We start from the raw sequence: 17,077 nt of genomic DNA on the forward strand, positions 1-17,077 counted from the left end.
CAGGAATGGGTCATGTGGTATTTAGCAGCTCCACCTCTGATTCTAGCTTTCTGCTAGTGCACAAACTAGAAAATAGTAGGTGATGGCCCAAGTACCTGAGTCCCTAACTTTGGCCTGGCCCAGCCTCAGCTGTTATGGATTTTTGGGGAGTGAACCAGATGGGAAGTATCTCTTTGTCCCTTTGTCTTTCCAATAAATAATCTTTTTTTAAAATAAAACCAAAAATAAAATTTAACTCTCAGTTCCTTTGCAAATTATATTTCATGGTAACCAGATAGTCCCAATTGCTAGTAAAAAGTTCTGTTTTGCAGAAGAGTTCTAGCTGAAGGGTATGGGTAGAATATGTGAGAATCAAAGATCACCACTTTGCAGTCCTGAGGAAATAATTGATTCAAGCAGTAATCATTATTGGATTAAATTTTTATAATTAAGGGATCAGTTTTGTCATAAGTTCACATGAACAATTATTGCCCAAATCATTAAACCTGAATCAAATTAAATGTCTAGAGGAATCTTCCATTCACAGGAAATAGATACAGGTTTAGTCTAATTTGCACCAAAAGGAAGCAGCTTGCAGGACATTCTGTAGGACAGTAGTAAGTAACATAGGGGAAAAGTAGAGATCTTCCTCAGTAAATAAGATGATGGAGCCATCACAACCAGATGCAGTGAAGTAAGCTTATTTGTGAGGCAAATGTGGTCACTTCTATACTACAGAAACTCGTCAGTAGGATCATTTATGTCCTCTTCATTCAAACCTGCTCTGAGTAAAAATACATGGTTGAAACAACTAGGGATATTTAAATATTAATGAGAGATTATACTAAAGAGTAACTCTAAGTTTTATTAGATATAATGGCTATATAAGTATATGCCTGCATATTAAATATATAGAGGTAAAAGGGCATGATACCTTGCTTTAAAATATCTTGTGAAATTAAGACAAACAGATAAAGCAAAGATGACAAAATCACTGTAATTATGAACCTAGATGTTGGCAACATGGAGGTTCATTCTACTGTTCTCCATACCTTTCATCACCTTTGAAGTTTTCATGTTAGGAAGAAAGGAGGAGACTATATATCTCAAATTTAGTAGGCAATCAGTAGTTCTGGGTCCCATTTTAGAGGTCTTTCATAACAATATGATATGCTAACTTGGCAAATAGCAAATTAAGAAATATGTTGAGGGGTAAGCATTTGGCATTGCAATTCAGGCACCACTTGGGACACCTACATCCCATATTGGAGTACTTAGTTTTGGGTTGTGGCTTTGTTCCCTATTCCAGCTTCCTTGTAATGGTTACCCTGGGAGGCAGCAGGTGGTAACTCAGATAATAGGATCCCTGCTACCTATGTGGGAAACTCAGGTTGAATTCATGGCTCCTAGCTTCAGCCTGGCCTAACCCCAGGTGTTGCAGGCGTCTTGGGGAGTAAACCAGTGGATGGATTGTGCTACCACCTGTAACACCGGCATCCCATTCTATAGCATTGTTGGAGTCCTGGCTACTGTGCTCCAGATCCAGCTCCCTACTGATATGCCTGGGAAAGCAGTGGAAGATAGCCCAAGTGCTTGGGCCCCTGCCAAAGAGGCCCCTTCCTGACTCCTGACTTTGGCCTGGCCTAGCCCTGACAATTGTCATTTGGAGAGTGAACCTGGAGATAGATGATAACTCTCCCTCCCGCCCATCCTCCCTCTCTCTGTCTCTCCCATCCCCTAATTTCTCTGTCATTCTGCCTTTAAAATAAAACTTGAAGAAAGAATAAATGGGTGAATGGAAGAAGTCTGTCACCTCTTTACCTTTCAAATAAATAATTTTTTGCATGATAGGAAATGGACTGGTTACATCTGGTACAGAGTAAAGCCAAGAATGCCCAGCAAAACAGGTCTTGATTTAATACTAAAGATTTTTAAAAGTAGAAGCAATGAGAACTGTTTGATAGTAAGATAGCCTGTTTCTTGAGAGAGTGAACTCCTTGTTCCCAAAACTGCCAAGGAGAATCATCTTCCAAAGAGTTTTTAGGGTAAGATTGTTCCTTCAAATTTAGGATTTTGACCTGTAGGTAGTCCTTCCTTTATCTGAAAAATGCATTATAGTTCCCTGAGGGTACTGTAATATTATCAGTAGAAAATGTTGAATGAGTGGTTACTAATGATACCACTCAATAGAAAAGAGAAGTGTATTATGAAGTAGTTTGAAATGGAGTGGGTGAAACTAAGGTGGTCATTACAGACATTAGCCACATTGTAATGGATTGCAGTGAATGCTCGTGGAGTCTTTTGATGTATTCAAATAGTTTGCCCATAGGCCTATCCCAGTCAATCAGTTTGGACTCATATGTTTGTGTTTTTCTTTTTCCTCTGTCAATTAGTTACATTTTACTGTTACCTGAGTGCCTTTCCACACACTTTTTTTTTTTTTTAAGATTCATTTTTATTTATTTGAAAGAGTTACAGAGAGAGGTCGAGGCAGAGAGAGAGGTCTTCCATCCGCTGGTTCACTCCCCAGATGGCCACAATGGCCGCAGCTGCGCCAATCTGAAGCTAGGAGCCAGGAGCTTCTTCCGGGTTTCCCACGTGGGTGCAGGGGCCCAAGGACTTGGGCCATCTTCTGCTGCTTTCCCAGGCCACAGCAGAGAGCTGGATTGGAAGAGGAGCAGCTGGGACTAGAACTGGCACCCATATGGGATGCCGGCGCTTCAGGCCAGGGCTTTAACCCGCTGCACCACAGCGCTGACCCGGTCACACACCTTTTAAATTCCTTTTTTTTCCTCATACTTGCAAGTTATTGACTGTCTGTCATGTGTAACAGACAGATGTCCAAATTTTTAGTTTGCCATTTCTTTATATACAATCCCCTGTAGAAACTGAAAGCAGTAAATAAGAGCATTTTGTATCTGGGTAGTTTGCAATTAGAATATGTAGAGTGGCTGCTGTTTTCCTGACTGAACCCTAAATGATACTGGCAGTTCAAATTCATTCAGCCAGCAAGCATTGAAACCTAGGACAGTCCTACATCTTCTGAATAGTCATCCTTCCCTTCCTGAGATTCTCTTCTTTAGTTTATGTGCCGCTGTGGCTGTCTGTTTCTCTTAGTGCCTTCAGAAGCACAGGTGATGCCCATTGGCCATTCTCCCCCTGTTTACTGTGCTTCAGAAAACACATCTGTGTCCTTGCGTTACTGCTTCATCCTCACACTGATGTGCTGACATGTTCAGCTCTGGATCAGTTACTGTTCACAGCATTTTTACTTAGAAATATTGAGAGTCTTTTAAATTTAAAAGAGGAAAAAGAAAAGAAAGTCTTATTTTTCAAATTTCTCTTCTTTTTTCAAATGTTTAGTTATTTGAAAGGCAGAATGGGGCTTGCACTGTGGTGCAGCAGGTTAAAGCCCTGGCCTGAAGTGCTGGCATCCCACATGGGCACCGGTTCTAGTCCCAGCTGCTCCTCTTCCGATCCAGCTCTCTGCTGTGGCCCGGGAACGCAGTAGAGGATGGCCCAAGTCCTTGGGCCCCTGCACCCGTGTGGGAGACCCGGAAGAGGCTCCTGGCTTCGGATTGGCACAGCTCCAGGCATTGCAGCCATCTAGGGAATGAACCAGCAGATGGGAGACACCTCGCTCGCTCTCGCGCGCATGCGCACTCTCTCGCTCTCACTCTCTCTATGTATATACTTTTCTCAACTTTGTCTTTCAAATAAAAAAAAAAAAAAGAAAGAAAAGCAGAGTGACAGAGACCTATAGAGAGAGATCTTACATGTACTGGGTTCACTCCTCAACTGCCCACAATAGCTAGCGCTGGGCCAGACTGAAGGCAGGAGTCAGGACCCCCATCCTGGTGTAAGAGACAGGAACTCAAGTGCTAGAGTATCATCAGCTGCTTCCCAGGCATCAGCAAGAAGCTGGATCTGAAGCAGAGGAGGGACTCCAATCCAAGCACTTCAGTTTGGGATGTGACTGTCACTAACAGTAGCTTAATCCAGGATACCACAACACCCACCCCCTTCCTAGCTTCTATTGGTGATAATGTCAACTCCCCTAGTACCTCATCTAGATTTGATATCTTACAAGTCATCTTTGATATAGCTTGTTTTCTACCATTCATGTCTAAAATACAGTAAGTTCTATTTTTTCTTTAAATCAAGATATGCTCTTCCTTTTTGTGGTTGAAAATGACTTGATGTCTGAGATTTGCTTTAAAACAGTATTTCTCAAACTGTGCATAATTGTTTAAGCTAGGTGAAAGGATTTAATAGGAAATCATTACCATAGTCTCTCTCATCTTGCAGTTTGTCTGAAATTTTCCATGATAAAAAGGTACTAGCCTTATTCCTGAAGTCAATACCCATGATATCTGCCTCTCCCCAGTAATCCATCCTAATTAACTCAGATTTTTTAAAGTAAATCCCTTACTCAAGAACCATACACAACGGTATATTTCCTATTGCACTTTTACCTGGCTTTCCAAACCCTTCTTGGACATCCAGCTCTGTTCCCATAATATCCCTAATCTGGCCAGATTGGTTTCACTTCTCTGTAGAGCTGTTTTATCCTGGCTCTGTGTCTTTCTATTGCAGCTTCAACTGAACTACCAACCTCTTCCCTTGCACCCCTGACCCCACCTTGTTTATCTTTCTAGTCGTTTCTCATCCTTGAAACCTTCTCTACCTGTGCCAGCTAGATCACTGAAGCGATTTCTTATTTTTTCCAGAATAATTGAGCTCTGCCTTCATTGTATGTTCACTGATGATATTGTTCATTAATTGCATTATGTGTTAAGCTTTCTTCCACCCTAGCCAGAAAGCTCCTTGTATTGCCGCAGAGCCTAGCAGAATGGCTATCCATGATACAGTCTCAAATATCCTTCCATCTATAAACGCCCCAAATATGCATGTAAATTAGAATGGATTCCATTTCTGTTTCTGAAATCTTAGGCTCGTGATGCAGAGAGCATTATGCTAAACCTTGCAGGACAGCTCATTATGATGCAGAGGGACAGGTCAGGCCCGCAGATCCGGGAGAAGGACAGCAACCCGAACCAAAGGAAACTTGTGAGTAAAGTGCAAGTCATTTTGAACGTTACAAGTGTGTGGCATTAGGAGGAAAGAATAAAAAAGTTTATGAGGAGAGACTACTGTCCTGTGATTTGGAAGCTGAGAAAGTATGTAAAATTCATTTTAAGCTTTTGGGTATAAGACTATGTGTAAAGTCCTGAAATGAAAATAAGTTATTCCACATACCAGATGTTACTGCTTAGGCATTATTAGTTGCAAATTCTGATAGGAAGATATAGATAGAGTGGTGAAGTTCATGGGATTTCTTTTGGTTTTAGATTTAAATACACATACTTTGAAAGGCATGACATTATTGTTAGTTCTAACTGTAAATAGTTCTCCCTGCTATTACCTGAAAATTGTTTCACTTTAATTTTGAAAGACTTACTCATCTAAAACCTAGGAATTTAGGAATCTACAAATTCAATAAAGGAACAAAAAAACCTTATTCTTGTCTCTCCTTCTCCAGCTGCCCTTCTGTCCTCCTGTTGTGCTGGCCCAGTCTGTTGAAAATGTCTGGACTACGTGTCGAGCAAATAAACAGAAACGGCACCTTCTGGAGGCCCTCTGGCTGAGCTGTGGTGGTGCAGGCATGAAAGTTTGGCTGCCTCTCTTCCCTAGGGATCACCGCAAGCCCCATTCCTTCTTGTCTCAGCGGATCATGCTGCCTTTCCACATCAATATTTATCCACTGGCTGTTCTGTTTGAAGACGCGTTAGTCCTTGGTGCTGTCAATGACACTTTGCCCTATGATTCTTTGTATACCCGGAACAGTGCAAGGGAACAGCTGGAGGTGCACTTCCCTTTCTGTGTTGTGGAGAGAACCTCTCAGATCTACCTCCACCACATTCTCCGTCAGCTTCTGGTCAGGAACCTTGGGGAGCAAGCCTTGCTCTTGGCTCAGTCCTGTGCTGCGTTACCTTACTTTCCTCATGTGCTAGAGCTCATGCTCCATGAAGTGCTGGAAGAAGAAGCTACCTCACGGGAACCCATTCCCGACCCTCTGCTTCCCACTGTGGCAAAATTTATCACCGAGTTCCCCCTCTTCCTGCAGACAGTTGTTCATTGTGCCAGGAAGACTGAATATGCCCTGTGGAATTACCTTTTTGCAGCTGTTGGAAACCCCAAGGACTTATTTGAGGAATGTTTGATGGCTCAGGATTTGGACACAGCTGCCTCTTACCTTATTATCTTACAGGTAACAATTCTCTTCTTATAAAGAAGCAAGAACTAATCAGCTTGAACTTAGAGAAATGTCCTATTTGGCACTGTGATTGTGTTTACAAAATTAATAGGCACATTTTCTGTTTAGTTTGTGTCTTTCACTTTGAAGAACTCAGTTTTGTCAAATGATCACAGATTTCTTTAATGATATAATGTTGCACAGGGGTATTTTATCCTGTTTGTCTACAGATAGTCCTAAAGCAGATTACCAAATCCGGAGTAATATTTTAAATAATACTGAAGAAATGTATTATTATATGTATTGTAATACATATAATATATATGCATTGATAAGAAATGTAATATATGATTACTGAAATGTATTTTGGATCTAAATGAGTTTGAGCCCCTCACAATAACAGATGTGTTTTCTTACAGTGTGGTTTTGCTGAGGAAATCTGACTAGAGTCGAGTTCCTAACATATACCTTATGTTGGATTCCCATAGACTCAGCTTGCCACGGCCGTGACTCATATAGCACATGGTTGTTCTCAAAATAATTGGTTCTTTGAGACTCTTTGTTTCATTATAAATCTGACCCAAAAAGCCTGTTGGTTTATTATTTTTATAACTCTGATATGGATTTGATAAACTATACATAAAAATTCTTTCAAGTTACTACAAAGTTGTTTTACTGATCCAAGAAGCTAACTATAAATGTGGTTTTTACTCAAGCAGAGGTTCAGGGGCCCTAAGATTCTTTGATTCCTTGACTACCTGTAAAGGAAACAACCTACAGAATTATAAAAACAGAATCGACATAAATGGCAACTGGTATTCACGTATACCTACACACCCCTCACCACCACTCCAGTGATCTCCCTAATAATGGAATTGAAAACTTTTTTTCCCAGCATAATTTATTAGTTACTATAGTAGATGATAGTTAAAATTGCACTTGTCTATTGAGCACTTTTGATGGAGGCCAACACAGGCAGGCAGTAAGGTTGAATCTGTGAGGTAAGTACTGAAAATGCTGAAAGTATAGCAGTACCACTTGACATTGTGCAGAGCAAAGATTTTTAATTAACATTCTCAGAAAACTATCTCAGGATGTATATACCTTAAGGAGTGGGTTGTTGTTGTTGTTTTTGAGTCAAGTAAACCTAGATAGATTGATTTATGCATTTGAAAGTCGGAGTTACAGAGAGAGAGAAGGAGAGGCAGTGAACCATCCACTGGTTCACTCCCTAAATGGCCACAACAGCCAGAGCTGCGCCTATCCAAAGCCAGGAGCCAGGAGCTTCCTCCAGGTCTCCCACGTAGGTGCAGGGGCCCAAGGATGTGTGCCATCTTCTACTGCTTTCCCAGGCCACATCAGAGAGCTGGATCAGAAGTGGAGCAGCCAGAGCTTGAACCAGTGCCCATATGGGATGCTGGCACTGCAGGCAGTGACTTTACCCGCTATACCACAGTGCCAGCCCCTAAACCTAGATTTATAAGCTTGCTTTCTGTTAATTTTCAACAGTTGATTTAACTGATTTCCTTATATATAAAGTAGGAATGATACGCCTGTTTTACACAGTAGCTGGGAGAAATAATTGAAATAATATTTATAAAGTATTCAACAGGTAGTGGGAGGTTGGTAAATCATAGTTTATATTATAACAGCAGGGTACTTGATTCATTTTTCCTATATGGTACTTTTAATATTCCTTTTAATCTTACTATTAAACTGACCCCCATAGTGTTGTTGTAGCTATGTTCCTTGACTTTAGGAAACAGTGGATATAAGAAACTGTTCAGATTTTCCCAAATTAACTAGTGTAAAAGGTATGCCATTTTCCTTGATTGTTTCTGTAGAATATGGAAGTCCCAGCAGTAAGTAGGCAACATGCCACCCTTCTATTCAACACAGCACTGGAACAAGGCAAGTGGGACCTATGTCGACACATGATTCGATTTCTTAAAGCCATTGGCTCTGGAGAATCTGAGACACCTCCATCCACACCCACAGCTCAGGTTAGTCACAAAATTCCACAGGTTCTCCAGGCTGTACTCGCACGCAGTATCTTTCTCTAACTGTAATGCACATTGTGTGTAATCACAGGAACCCAGCTCAAGTGGTGGATTTGAGTTCTTCAGGAATCGGAGCATCAGTTTATCCCAGTCAGCTGAAAATGTTCCTCCTAGTAAATTCAGCTTACAAAAAACACTAAGTATGCCATCTGGTCCTTCTGGAAAAAGGTAAAAGAATAAAAAAACCATTACTGCTTTTAGTGCATCTATGATACATTGCATTACAGGGCATTTATAAAATTAGGGATTATGGAAACAACTGTTTATTCAATTGCAATTCCTTTTTCTTTCCAAAAGGCATGGAGGCAATGCAGATTTTCCTTTTTCTTTCTTACAAAATTCACTTCTTATACTCTTTGTATTGTTTCTGCGTTTTTGTACTAAGAGCAGTTTCGATATACCTATTGTGATTGCAACTAACTTTAAATTACCTCTGAATACAGAGGCAGAAGGAGATGTATAAATTTGCAGATAATCCAGAAGCCTTCTTAAAGTCAGTAGTATTACCCTTCCTTCCAGCTACAGCTCTTGATAAAAAATAAAACGTAGCAGTTATGCGTTTTGACTGTCTTGTGACCTTTATGTTAAAGAAGTCATCAAACAGTGGGTGAGCCAAAGGAATTGTATTCTGGAGATCAAAATCTGCATCACCCATAAAAATGGGTTATTGTCTCTGGAACTATGACTATAAAATTGCACTAACATTATGAAATAATTAGAATTTCTTCTGGTTTGTGAGGTCCTTGTATTCCTTCCTGTGGTTTTCACGTGTAGGCTCTTGTTTTTCTAATCTCCATATTCTTTTTTTATAAGGCTTGTATTTTTACTGTAGTGTCTGGCACAGTGAAGACTTGTTGAGTGTTTTTTTTTTTTTATTGTGATGTTTTACTGCTTTCTCTTACCAGCAGCATCTCCCATCACACACACATGCATGTGCAGATACACCCCACATTTTAGGTCATATACAAATAAAGTGCAAACATGGAAGGTCATAAACAGTTGCCAGTCAATAATATTTTCTCAGTCATCCCCTATTTTTCTTTTTTTTTTTGACAGGCAGAGTGGACAGTGGGAGAGAGAGAGAGACAGAGGGAAAGGTCTTCCTTTGCCGTTGGTTCACCCTCCAATGGCCGCTGCAGCCGGCGCGCTACGACTGGCCGCGTGCTGGCCGCGGCAGCCATTGGAGGGTGAACCAACAGCAAAGGAAGACCTTTCTCTCTGTCTCTCTCTCTCACTGTCCATTCTGCCTGTTAAAAAAAAAAAAAAAAATCCGGCACCCCGACCGGGACTAGAACCCGGTGTGCCGGTGCAGCAAGGCGGAAGATTAGCCTAGTGAGCCACGGCGCCGGCCACAGTCATCCCCTATTTTTAAATCCAGGTTTAATAACTTAGTAAGTGCTTATCTGTGCTAGGCACTGTTCTAAGCATTTATATGTCTTTTAATCTTTAAAACAGTTCTATCACAGTTGTTTCCACATTGTACAGATGAAGAAACAAGAAACTCAGAGAAAACTTAGTAACGCTTGCACAACTAGTGAGTAGCAGAGTCCATCTCTCAACCCAGACCATCCTGCTCCAGAGACAAGGCTCATTTACTTGTCCACTATACTACCTCACCAAACCAGTTATACCATCTCAGCTCATACAAATAAAATATAATAGACTGTAGTCAAGTAGTTAATTTTTAAAAATCAGTTTTATTTTCCTATATGTACATAATCCATATTGAGAGATTCCATTCTGCTTCTGCATGTTTAGTTTCTTTGATCTGATCTCCTTCCATCTCTTCATTCATCTCAAATAAGCATTTATTTGTATCCTTTCTTTAACTATTCACACCTCCTTTTATTCCCTATTCTGGGTAGTCATTCTACAAATATGTCTTAAAAGCCTACTATATTCCAGGTGTCCATCAGGTTGTGATATCACACAAAGAAGAAGCCCTCTGATGCTGTCTTCCTCTTCTTTCACAATTAGATCTTGGGTCTCTTATCTCTGATGTATCAATATTACTGCATAAAACTAGGTGGAGTCCTCCAGTCAAGATTATTCTGTAGCAGTCTTTTGCTTGTACTTACAGGTGGAGTAAAGACAGTGACTGTGCTGAGAACATGTACATTGACATGATGCTCTGGAGACACGCTCGGCGCCTCTTAGAGGATGTGCGATTGAAGGACCTTGGCTGTTTTGCAGCCCAACTGGGCTTTGAACTAATTAGTTGGCTGTGTAAGGAACGTACTCGAGCTGCCCGAGTAGACAACTTTGTGGTAGCCCTGAAGAGACTCCACAAAGATTTCCTGTGGCCATTTCCCATCATCCCAGCCTCTTCTATCAGTTCTCCTTTCAAAAATGGGAAATACCGAACAGGTAATACAGATTCTATGTCATTTACATGAGGAAAATTGTGTTATACCCGAAGTTTCTTGATATTTTGTTAATGGTATTCAAGGAAGTCTTTTTCATTCCAGCTTCAGTAAAGCTGAGAGCCAACTCTGCATCAATTGGCACATCCACCATCTGACATCTAAAGTAGAGCCTATGTCCCTAGCTCTTTGAAGTCTAATTCATAAATCTTACCAGTTATTTTACATTATTAAGAAAATTGGGATCTGACTGGACATAAAACCCACGATGATTATCCTGTTGTGGGAATGAGTTTTGGAACTAGTTAGTCATGATATTAAAATGAGCCAAATTTTGACTTAGCTGATACTGTTCATTCAAGGGCAGTAGTAAAAATGAAGCTGTAGAGGTAAAAGAAAAAAGGTTTTTTTACTTTGAATCTATGAAAACAGCTCTAATTATTAAGATTTTTTTAAAAAATTATAAAGGTTTTTGGAAAATTCATAGCACCTTAAGAACCAAGGCAAACTACCTCGAAGATCAACAGAATAATAAAGTTTTGTCTCTCCAGTTAAGAGATAATGATGGTGTGATTGTTAGGTGGGATTATATAATCAGTTCATTTTGTTAGAAGTCCATGTTCCTGGTTTTTGGGTGAAGGATTCTGTGTAGGATGATAATTGTCTTTGAACTATTAGTATTGGGTGGCTGTATGGGAGAGATTAAAGAGCTAAATTGGAAATAGCACTGTGTACATCTTGAATTTTTCTCTCATTTATTTGTTTTTGGAACCTACTCTGCAGTGGGAGAGCAGCTGTTAAAGTCTCAGTCAGCTGAACCTTTTTTAAACCTTGAGATAGATACTGGCATCCCTAATATCCAACGAAGTCAAAGCTGGCTTGGCAACATTGGCCCTACCCATCATGAAGTAGACACGGCCTCATCCCAAGGACCACAAATGCAAGATGCCTTCCTGTCACCTTTATCTAATAAAGGTAACCATCATTGTAAGATCTTCAGTTCCTTTGGAAGAAAGTTATGTGCTGTAGCACTTCGCTCTTCTTTCAGCGAGCTGGGGGATTAGCCATTAGTATTTCCTGGCAAGGTGTGGAGAGTTACTAGACTAAAGCAAGGCAGATGGGCCTTGACTATACTTTGCCATATTTATTTTTAGATAGAGCAGTAAGTCAAACCTCAATATAGATCAACATTAATAAATAAATCTTTGCAATCAAGCTTTGAGCCCAAAGTATGTAAAATGTTATTCCCATATAAAGAATTCTATCACTTATCACAAACAAAACAGTATAATAAAAATTATACTTTATTATCATTATTATCCAAAATGTGTGGAAATTTGCTTTTTCTCATGATATAATCTGCCCTCTTAACCATTTTTTAAGCATATGGTTCAGTGGCATTATTTACACCCCCATTGTTTTGCAGCCTCCTTTCAAAATACTTTATATCTTGCAGAATTAAAACTCTGTGTATGTTATTTAAATAAAGTATTTGTCTTTCTGTGACTGGCTTTTTCCACTTAATGTAACATCCTAATGTCATCCATGTTATAGCATGCATCAGAATTTCTTTCTTCTTTAAGGCTGAATGATATTCTTTCCATTGTATGTACATTCCACATTTTGTTTATCCATCAAAGGACACTTGGGTTGCTTCTACCTTTTGGATGTTATGAATAATGCTACTACAAACACTGATATACAAATATGTCTTCAAAACTCTGCTTTTAATTCTTTTGGCTATATACCCTGAAACAAGATTGTTGAATGATGTGATAATTCTTGTAATGTTTTTGAGGAATTGCCATATTATTTTCCATAGCATCTGCAGCATTTACATCCCTACTAACAGTGTGTAATTTCTTGACATCGTTGTCAACACTTATTTTCTGTTATTTGAAGGGTAGCCCTTCTAGTGGGTGTGAGGTGGTACCATTACTCTCTTAGTAAACTCTTTTAAAGATTTTTTATTTATGGCCGGCGCTGCAGCTCAATAGGCTAATCCTGCACCTGCGGCACCAGCACCCTGGGTTCTAGTCCTGGTCGGGGCGCAAGATTCTGTCCCAGTTGCTCCTCTTCCAGTGCAGCTCTCTGCTGTGGCCCGGGAGTGCAGTGGAGGATGGCCCAAGTGCTTGGGCCCTGCACCCGCATGGGAGACCAGGAGAGGCACCTGGCTCCTGGCTTCAGATCAGCGCAGTGCACCGGCTGCAGTGCACTAGCTACTGCAGCCATTTGGGGGGTGAACCAACGGAAGGAAGACCTTTCTCTCTCTCTCTCACTGTCCACTCTGCCTGTCAAAAAAAAAGAAAAAAAAAAGACAAAAAGATTTTTTACTTATTTTTTTGCAAGGTAGAGTTATAGACAGACAAAAAGGTTTTCCATTCACTGGGTCACTCCCCAGATGACCACAGCAGCTGGAGCTGAGCCAATCCGAAGCAAGGAGCTTCCTCTGGGTCTCTGCTACAGGTGCAGGGGCGCAAGCACTTATCTTCACTGCTTTCTCAGGCCATAGTAGAGCTGGATAGGAAGAGGAGCAGCTGGGAATAGAACTGGTACCCGTATGGGATGCTGGTGCTGCAATCAGAGGCTTAGCCCACTATGCCATAATGCCGGCCCCTTAGTAAACTTATAAAAGAGATGACTTCAGACATTTAAAAAGAGATAGCAAAATAGTGAGCCACTTCCCCTACTAAGCATCACACAGCTTCCTAACAACTTAGGACCAAATTTGCTTTGTCCACTCCTCCCCCCCTCCCTTAGCAATTGAAGCAGATCCGAAATACATAATTTATCTATAAATATAGATCCTATAAGAACTCCATTTTTAGGTAACCATAATACCACTACTGTCCCTCTAACCATGTTAACAACTCCATAATACCATCAAGTATTCATATTTCCACTTGTTTATTAAAAGTCATAATTTTTTAATAGCTTGACTTATATCCAAATAAAGTTCACACATTGTGATTATATTTTTAATTCTCTTTTTAAAGTGAATGTTCCCTTCATTCTTCCCCCTCTCTTACAGTGTAGTCACAGAAGAAACTTGGGTCTAAATTTCACAGTGTAATTTTTAATGATTGCATCTTCGGAGTTTAGTGTAACAGTTTGCTTTGTATTTCCTGTAAGTTAGTAGTTGAATCTAAATACTTAATCAGAGATATTTTGGGGAGGGGCACAGAAGACTGCTTCCTGGTGGATTAGTATGACATTCCATATGAAGGCAAATAATTTATGATTATCTCTCTAATGATTTTAAAGTATCTGCTGTTGTTCATATAATATCACAGTTTTAGTAAATTTAATGTTTTGGTTTCAAAATCCTAAAGAGATATCAACACCTATGAAAATAGCTAATATTTAAAATTTGCTGGTGCCGCAGCTCACTAGGCTAATCCTCCGCCTGCGGTGCCAACACCCTGGTTTCTAGTCCCGGTTGGAGCGCCGGATTCTGTCCCGGTTGCTCCTCTTCCAGTCCAGCTCTCTGCTGTGGCCCGGGAGTGCAGTGGAGGATGGCCCAAGTGCTTGGGCCCTGCACCCGCATGGGAGACCAGGAGGAAGCACCTGGCTCCTGGCTTCAGATCGGCACAGCGCGCCGGCCGCAACACGCCAGTTGTCGCTGTCACTTGGGGGGTGAACCAACGGAAAAAGGAAGATCTTTCTCTACCATTCATGTCCAGCTCCCTGCTTATGGCTTGGGAAAAGCAGTTAAATACGGCCCAAGGACTTGGGCCTCTGCCACCCACATGGGAGACCTGGATGAAGCTCCTGGCTTAGGCTGTTGTGGCCATCTAGGGAGTGAACCAGCGGATGGAAGATCTCTGTTTCTCATATTCTCTGTAATTCTTTCAAATAAATAAATATTTTAAATAAATAAAATTGAAGCACAATTATTTTCTGTATGAAGCTGATTTATAACTGTTGGCAATTCTTCAGCAGGTGATGAATGCAGTATTGGTTCAGCCACAGACTTGACTGAAAGTAGCTCCATGGTGGATGGGGACTGGACAATGGTGGATGAAAATTTCTCCACACTCAGTTTGACTCAGTCTGAGCTAGAGCACATCTCCATGGAGCTGGCAAGTAAAGGGCCTCACAAATCCCAAGTCCAGCTTCGGTGAGTTTCTCAGAAAATTCTAAGCCCACACAATCTCTACTCAGGGTATTTGCCCAAATGGGGTACAGGAACCACTTCTGGGAAACTATAGGTTCTTAGTTTAAATCATTTTGTTTCTGCTGTAGGTATTTACTACATATCTTCATGGAGGCAGGATGTCTGGACTGGTGCATTGTCATAGGTCTGATTCTTAGAGAATCCTCAATAATCAACCAGATTTTGGTTATTACTCAGTCTTCAGAGGTAGATGGAGAGATGTTACAGAACATAAAGACAGGGCTACATGCCGTGGACCGATGGGCCTCTACAGATTGGTAAGTTCTGGTTTCCTTGGGCTCCTGACCCTTTGATGTTCTTCAGTGAATCAGTCCTTTCACATTATGGTTTAGTTGTGGTTCACCTATGTTGAATATAGTTATGTTGTTCATTTTTAGGTTGGATGTATTTAGGTTAGCAGAAATAAAAATGCTTTCATATGTTCATTTTAAGGCTGCTTTCTTTATTAATCATTCCTTACCGAACCATTTGAATGGGTGATAGCCATTGAGTAAAATTTAGTGTTTATAAAGTGAATGTCAGTGGAGTTAGAAACGTGCCAGGGGATTCCAAATCAATCCCATCAAGGTGGCATGTACCAAAGCCATCTCACTAGTCCAAGTGATCAATTTCAGTTCACAATTGATCACACTGATAGGTCTAAGAGTCAAAGGGATCACACTAACAAGACTAGTGTCTGCTAATACTAACTGATAGAATCAAAAAGGGAGAGAACGATCCAACATGGGAAGCGAGATACACAGCAGACTCATAGAATGGCAGATGTCCTAAATAGCACTCTGGCCTCAGAATCAGCCCTTAAGGCATTCGGATCTGGCTGAAGAGCCCATGAGAGTATTTTAGGCATGGAAAGCCAAGACACTCTGGCAAAAAAAAAAAAAAAAAAAAAAAAAAAACTAAATGAAAGATCTCTGCGAGTGAGATGCCAGTGGAAAGAACGGGGCCATCAAAGAAGGAGGTACCTTTCTCTGAAGGGAGGAGAGAACTTCCACTTTGACTATGACCCTGTTGGAATAAGATCGAAGTCGGCAAACTCAAAAGGCTTCCAAGACCGGCGCCATGGCTCAATAGGCTAATCCTCTGCCTTGTGGTGCCGGCACACCGGGTTCTAGTCCCGGTCGGGGCACCGGATTCTGTCCCAGTTGCCCCTCTTCCAGGCCAGCTCTCTGCTATGGCCCAGGAGTGCAGTGGAGGATGGCCCGAATGCTTGGGCCCTGCACCCCATGGGAGACCAGGAGAAGCACCTGGCTCCTGCCTTCGGATCAGTGCAATGCGCTGGCCGCAGCATGCTGGCCACGGTGGCCATTGGAGGGTGAACCAATGGCAAAAGGAAGACCTGTCTCTCTGTCTCTCTCACTGTTCACTCTGCCTATCAAAAAGAAAAAAAAAAAAAAAAGGCTTCCATAGCCTTGGCAACTCATGACTAGAGCCTAGGGAGATTACTGACGCCATAAACAAGAGTGTCAAATTGTGAAGTCAACAACAAGAGTCACTGTGCACTTATTCCCTGTGTTGGATCTCTGTCCTTAATGTGATGTCCAATGTGAAGTAATGCTATAACTAGTACTGAAACAGTATTTTATACTTTGTGTTTCTGTGTGGGTGCAAACTGATGAAATCTTTACTTAATATATACTAAATCGATCTTCTGTATATAAAGATAATTGAAAATGAATCTTGATGTGAATGGAATGGGAGAGGGAGCAGGAGATGGGAGGGGTGCGAGCGGGAGGGAAATTATGGTGGGGGGAAAGCCATTGTAATCCATAAACTGTACTTTGGAAATTTATATTTACTAAATAAAAGTAAAAAAAATTTTAAAAAAATTTATCTGAAGAAAACTAGGTAAGATGCTCTTCTAAGGAAATATTTGTAAAGCATGTTTTGGTAGGAAAGTAAATAAAATATGTTGACTTTAGAAAATCTTAAAAAAAAATAAAGTGAATGTCACTGACTTGAGATTGATGCAGAACAAATCGTCTTGGAATTAGTTTAGAACTTAAGGTTTGTAGTTCTGTGGAATTGAAGGTTATAATATAAAAATATCTGCTTGAAAAGATAATCTGAATTTAACATTTCATGGCAGTTACTAGCAAGTCCAAATGATGAGTAGTAGATTGGACGGAAAAGTATTGGAGTCCAGTCCTGTATTTGTCACCAATTATAGGTGTATTTGAGGCTAGTTATTTCCATTAGTTAGATCTGTTTTCTTTCATTGTCAAAAGCATTTAGGGTAGATGTT

The 17,077-nt window shown here is 40.6% G+C and overlaps 1 protein-coding gene across 7 annotated transcripts in view; it reads left to right on the forward strand.

Moving 5' to 3' along the window:
- The window catches only part of RIC1 (RIC1 homolog, RAB6A GEF complex partner 1), a 185,700-nt gene that overhangs the window by 148,045 nt on the left and 20,578 nt on the right, over positions 1–17,077 (forward strand). For 5 of the 7 annotated variants that reach the window (XM_070051800.1, XM_008255104.4, XM_017341498.3 and 2 more), the window contains 8 exons: positions 4,933–5,049; positions 5,522–6,250; positions 8,080–8,238; positions 8,327–8,463; positions 10,376–10,662; positions 11,442–11,633; positions 14,598–14,778; positions 14,904–15,092. In XM_070051800.1, coding sequence (XP_069907901.1) covers positions 4,933–5,049; positions 5,522–6,250; positions 8,080–8,238; positions 8,327–8,463; positions 10,376–10,662; positions 11,442–11,633; positions 14,598–14,778; positions 14,904–15,092 — 1,991 coding nt within the window. The remainder of the gene's footprint in view (positions 1–4,932; positions 5,050–5,521; positions 6,251–8,079; positions 8,239–8,326; positions 8,464–10,375; positions 10,663–11,441; positions 11,634–14,597; positions 14,779–14,903; positions 15,093–17,077) is intronic. The other 2 variants (XM_070051792.1, XM_002708103.5) reach the window with 1 other exon arrangement.

Source organism: Oryctolagus cuniculus, chromosome 1 (genome assembly GCF_964237555.1).
Source record: "Oryctolagus cuniculus chromosome 1, mOryCun1.1, whole genome shotgun sequence".
NCBI lineage: Eukaryota > Metazoa > Chordata > Mammalia > Lagomorpha > Leporidae > Oryctolagus > Oryctolagus cuniculus.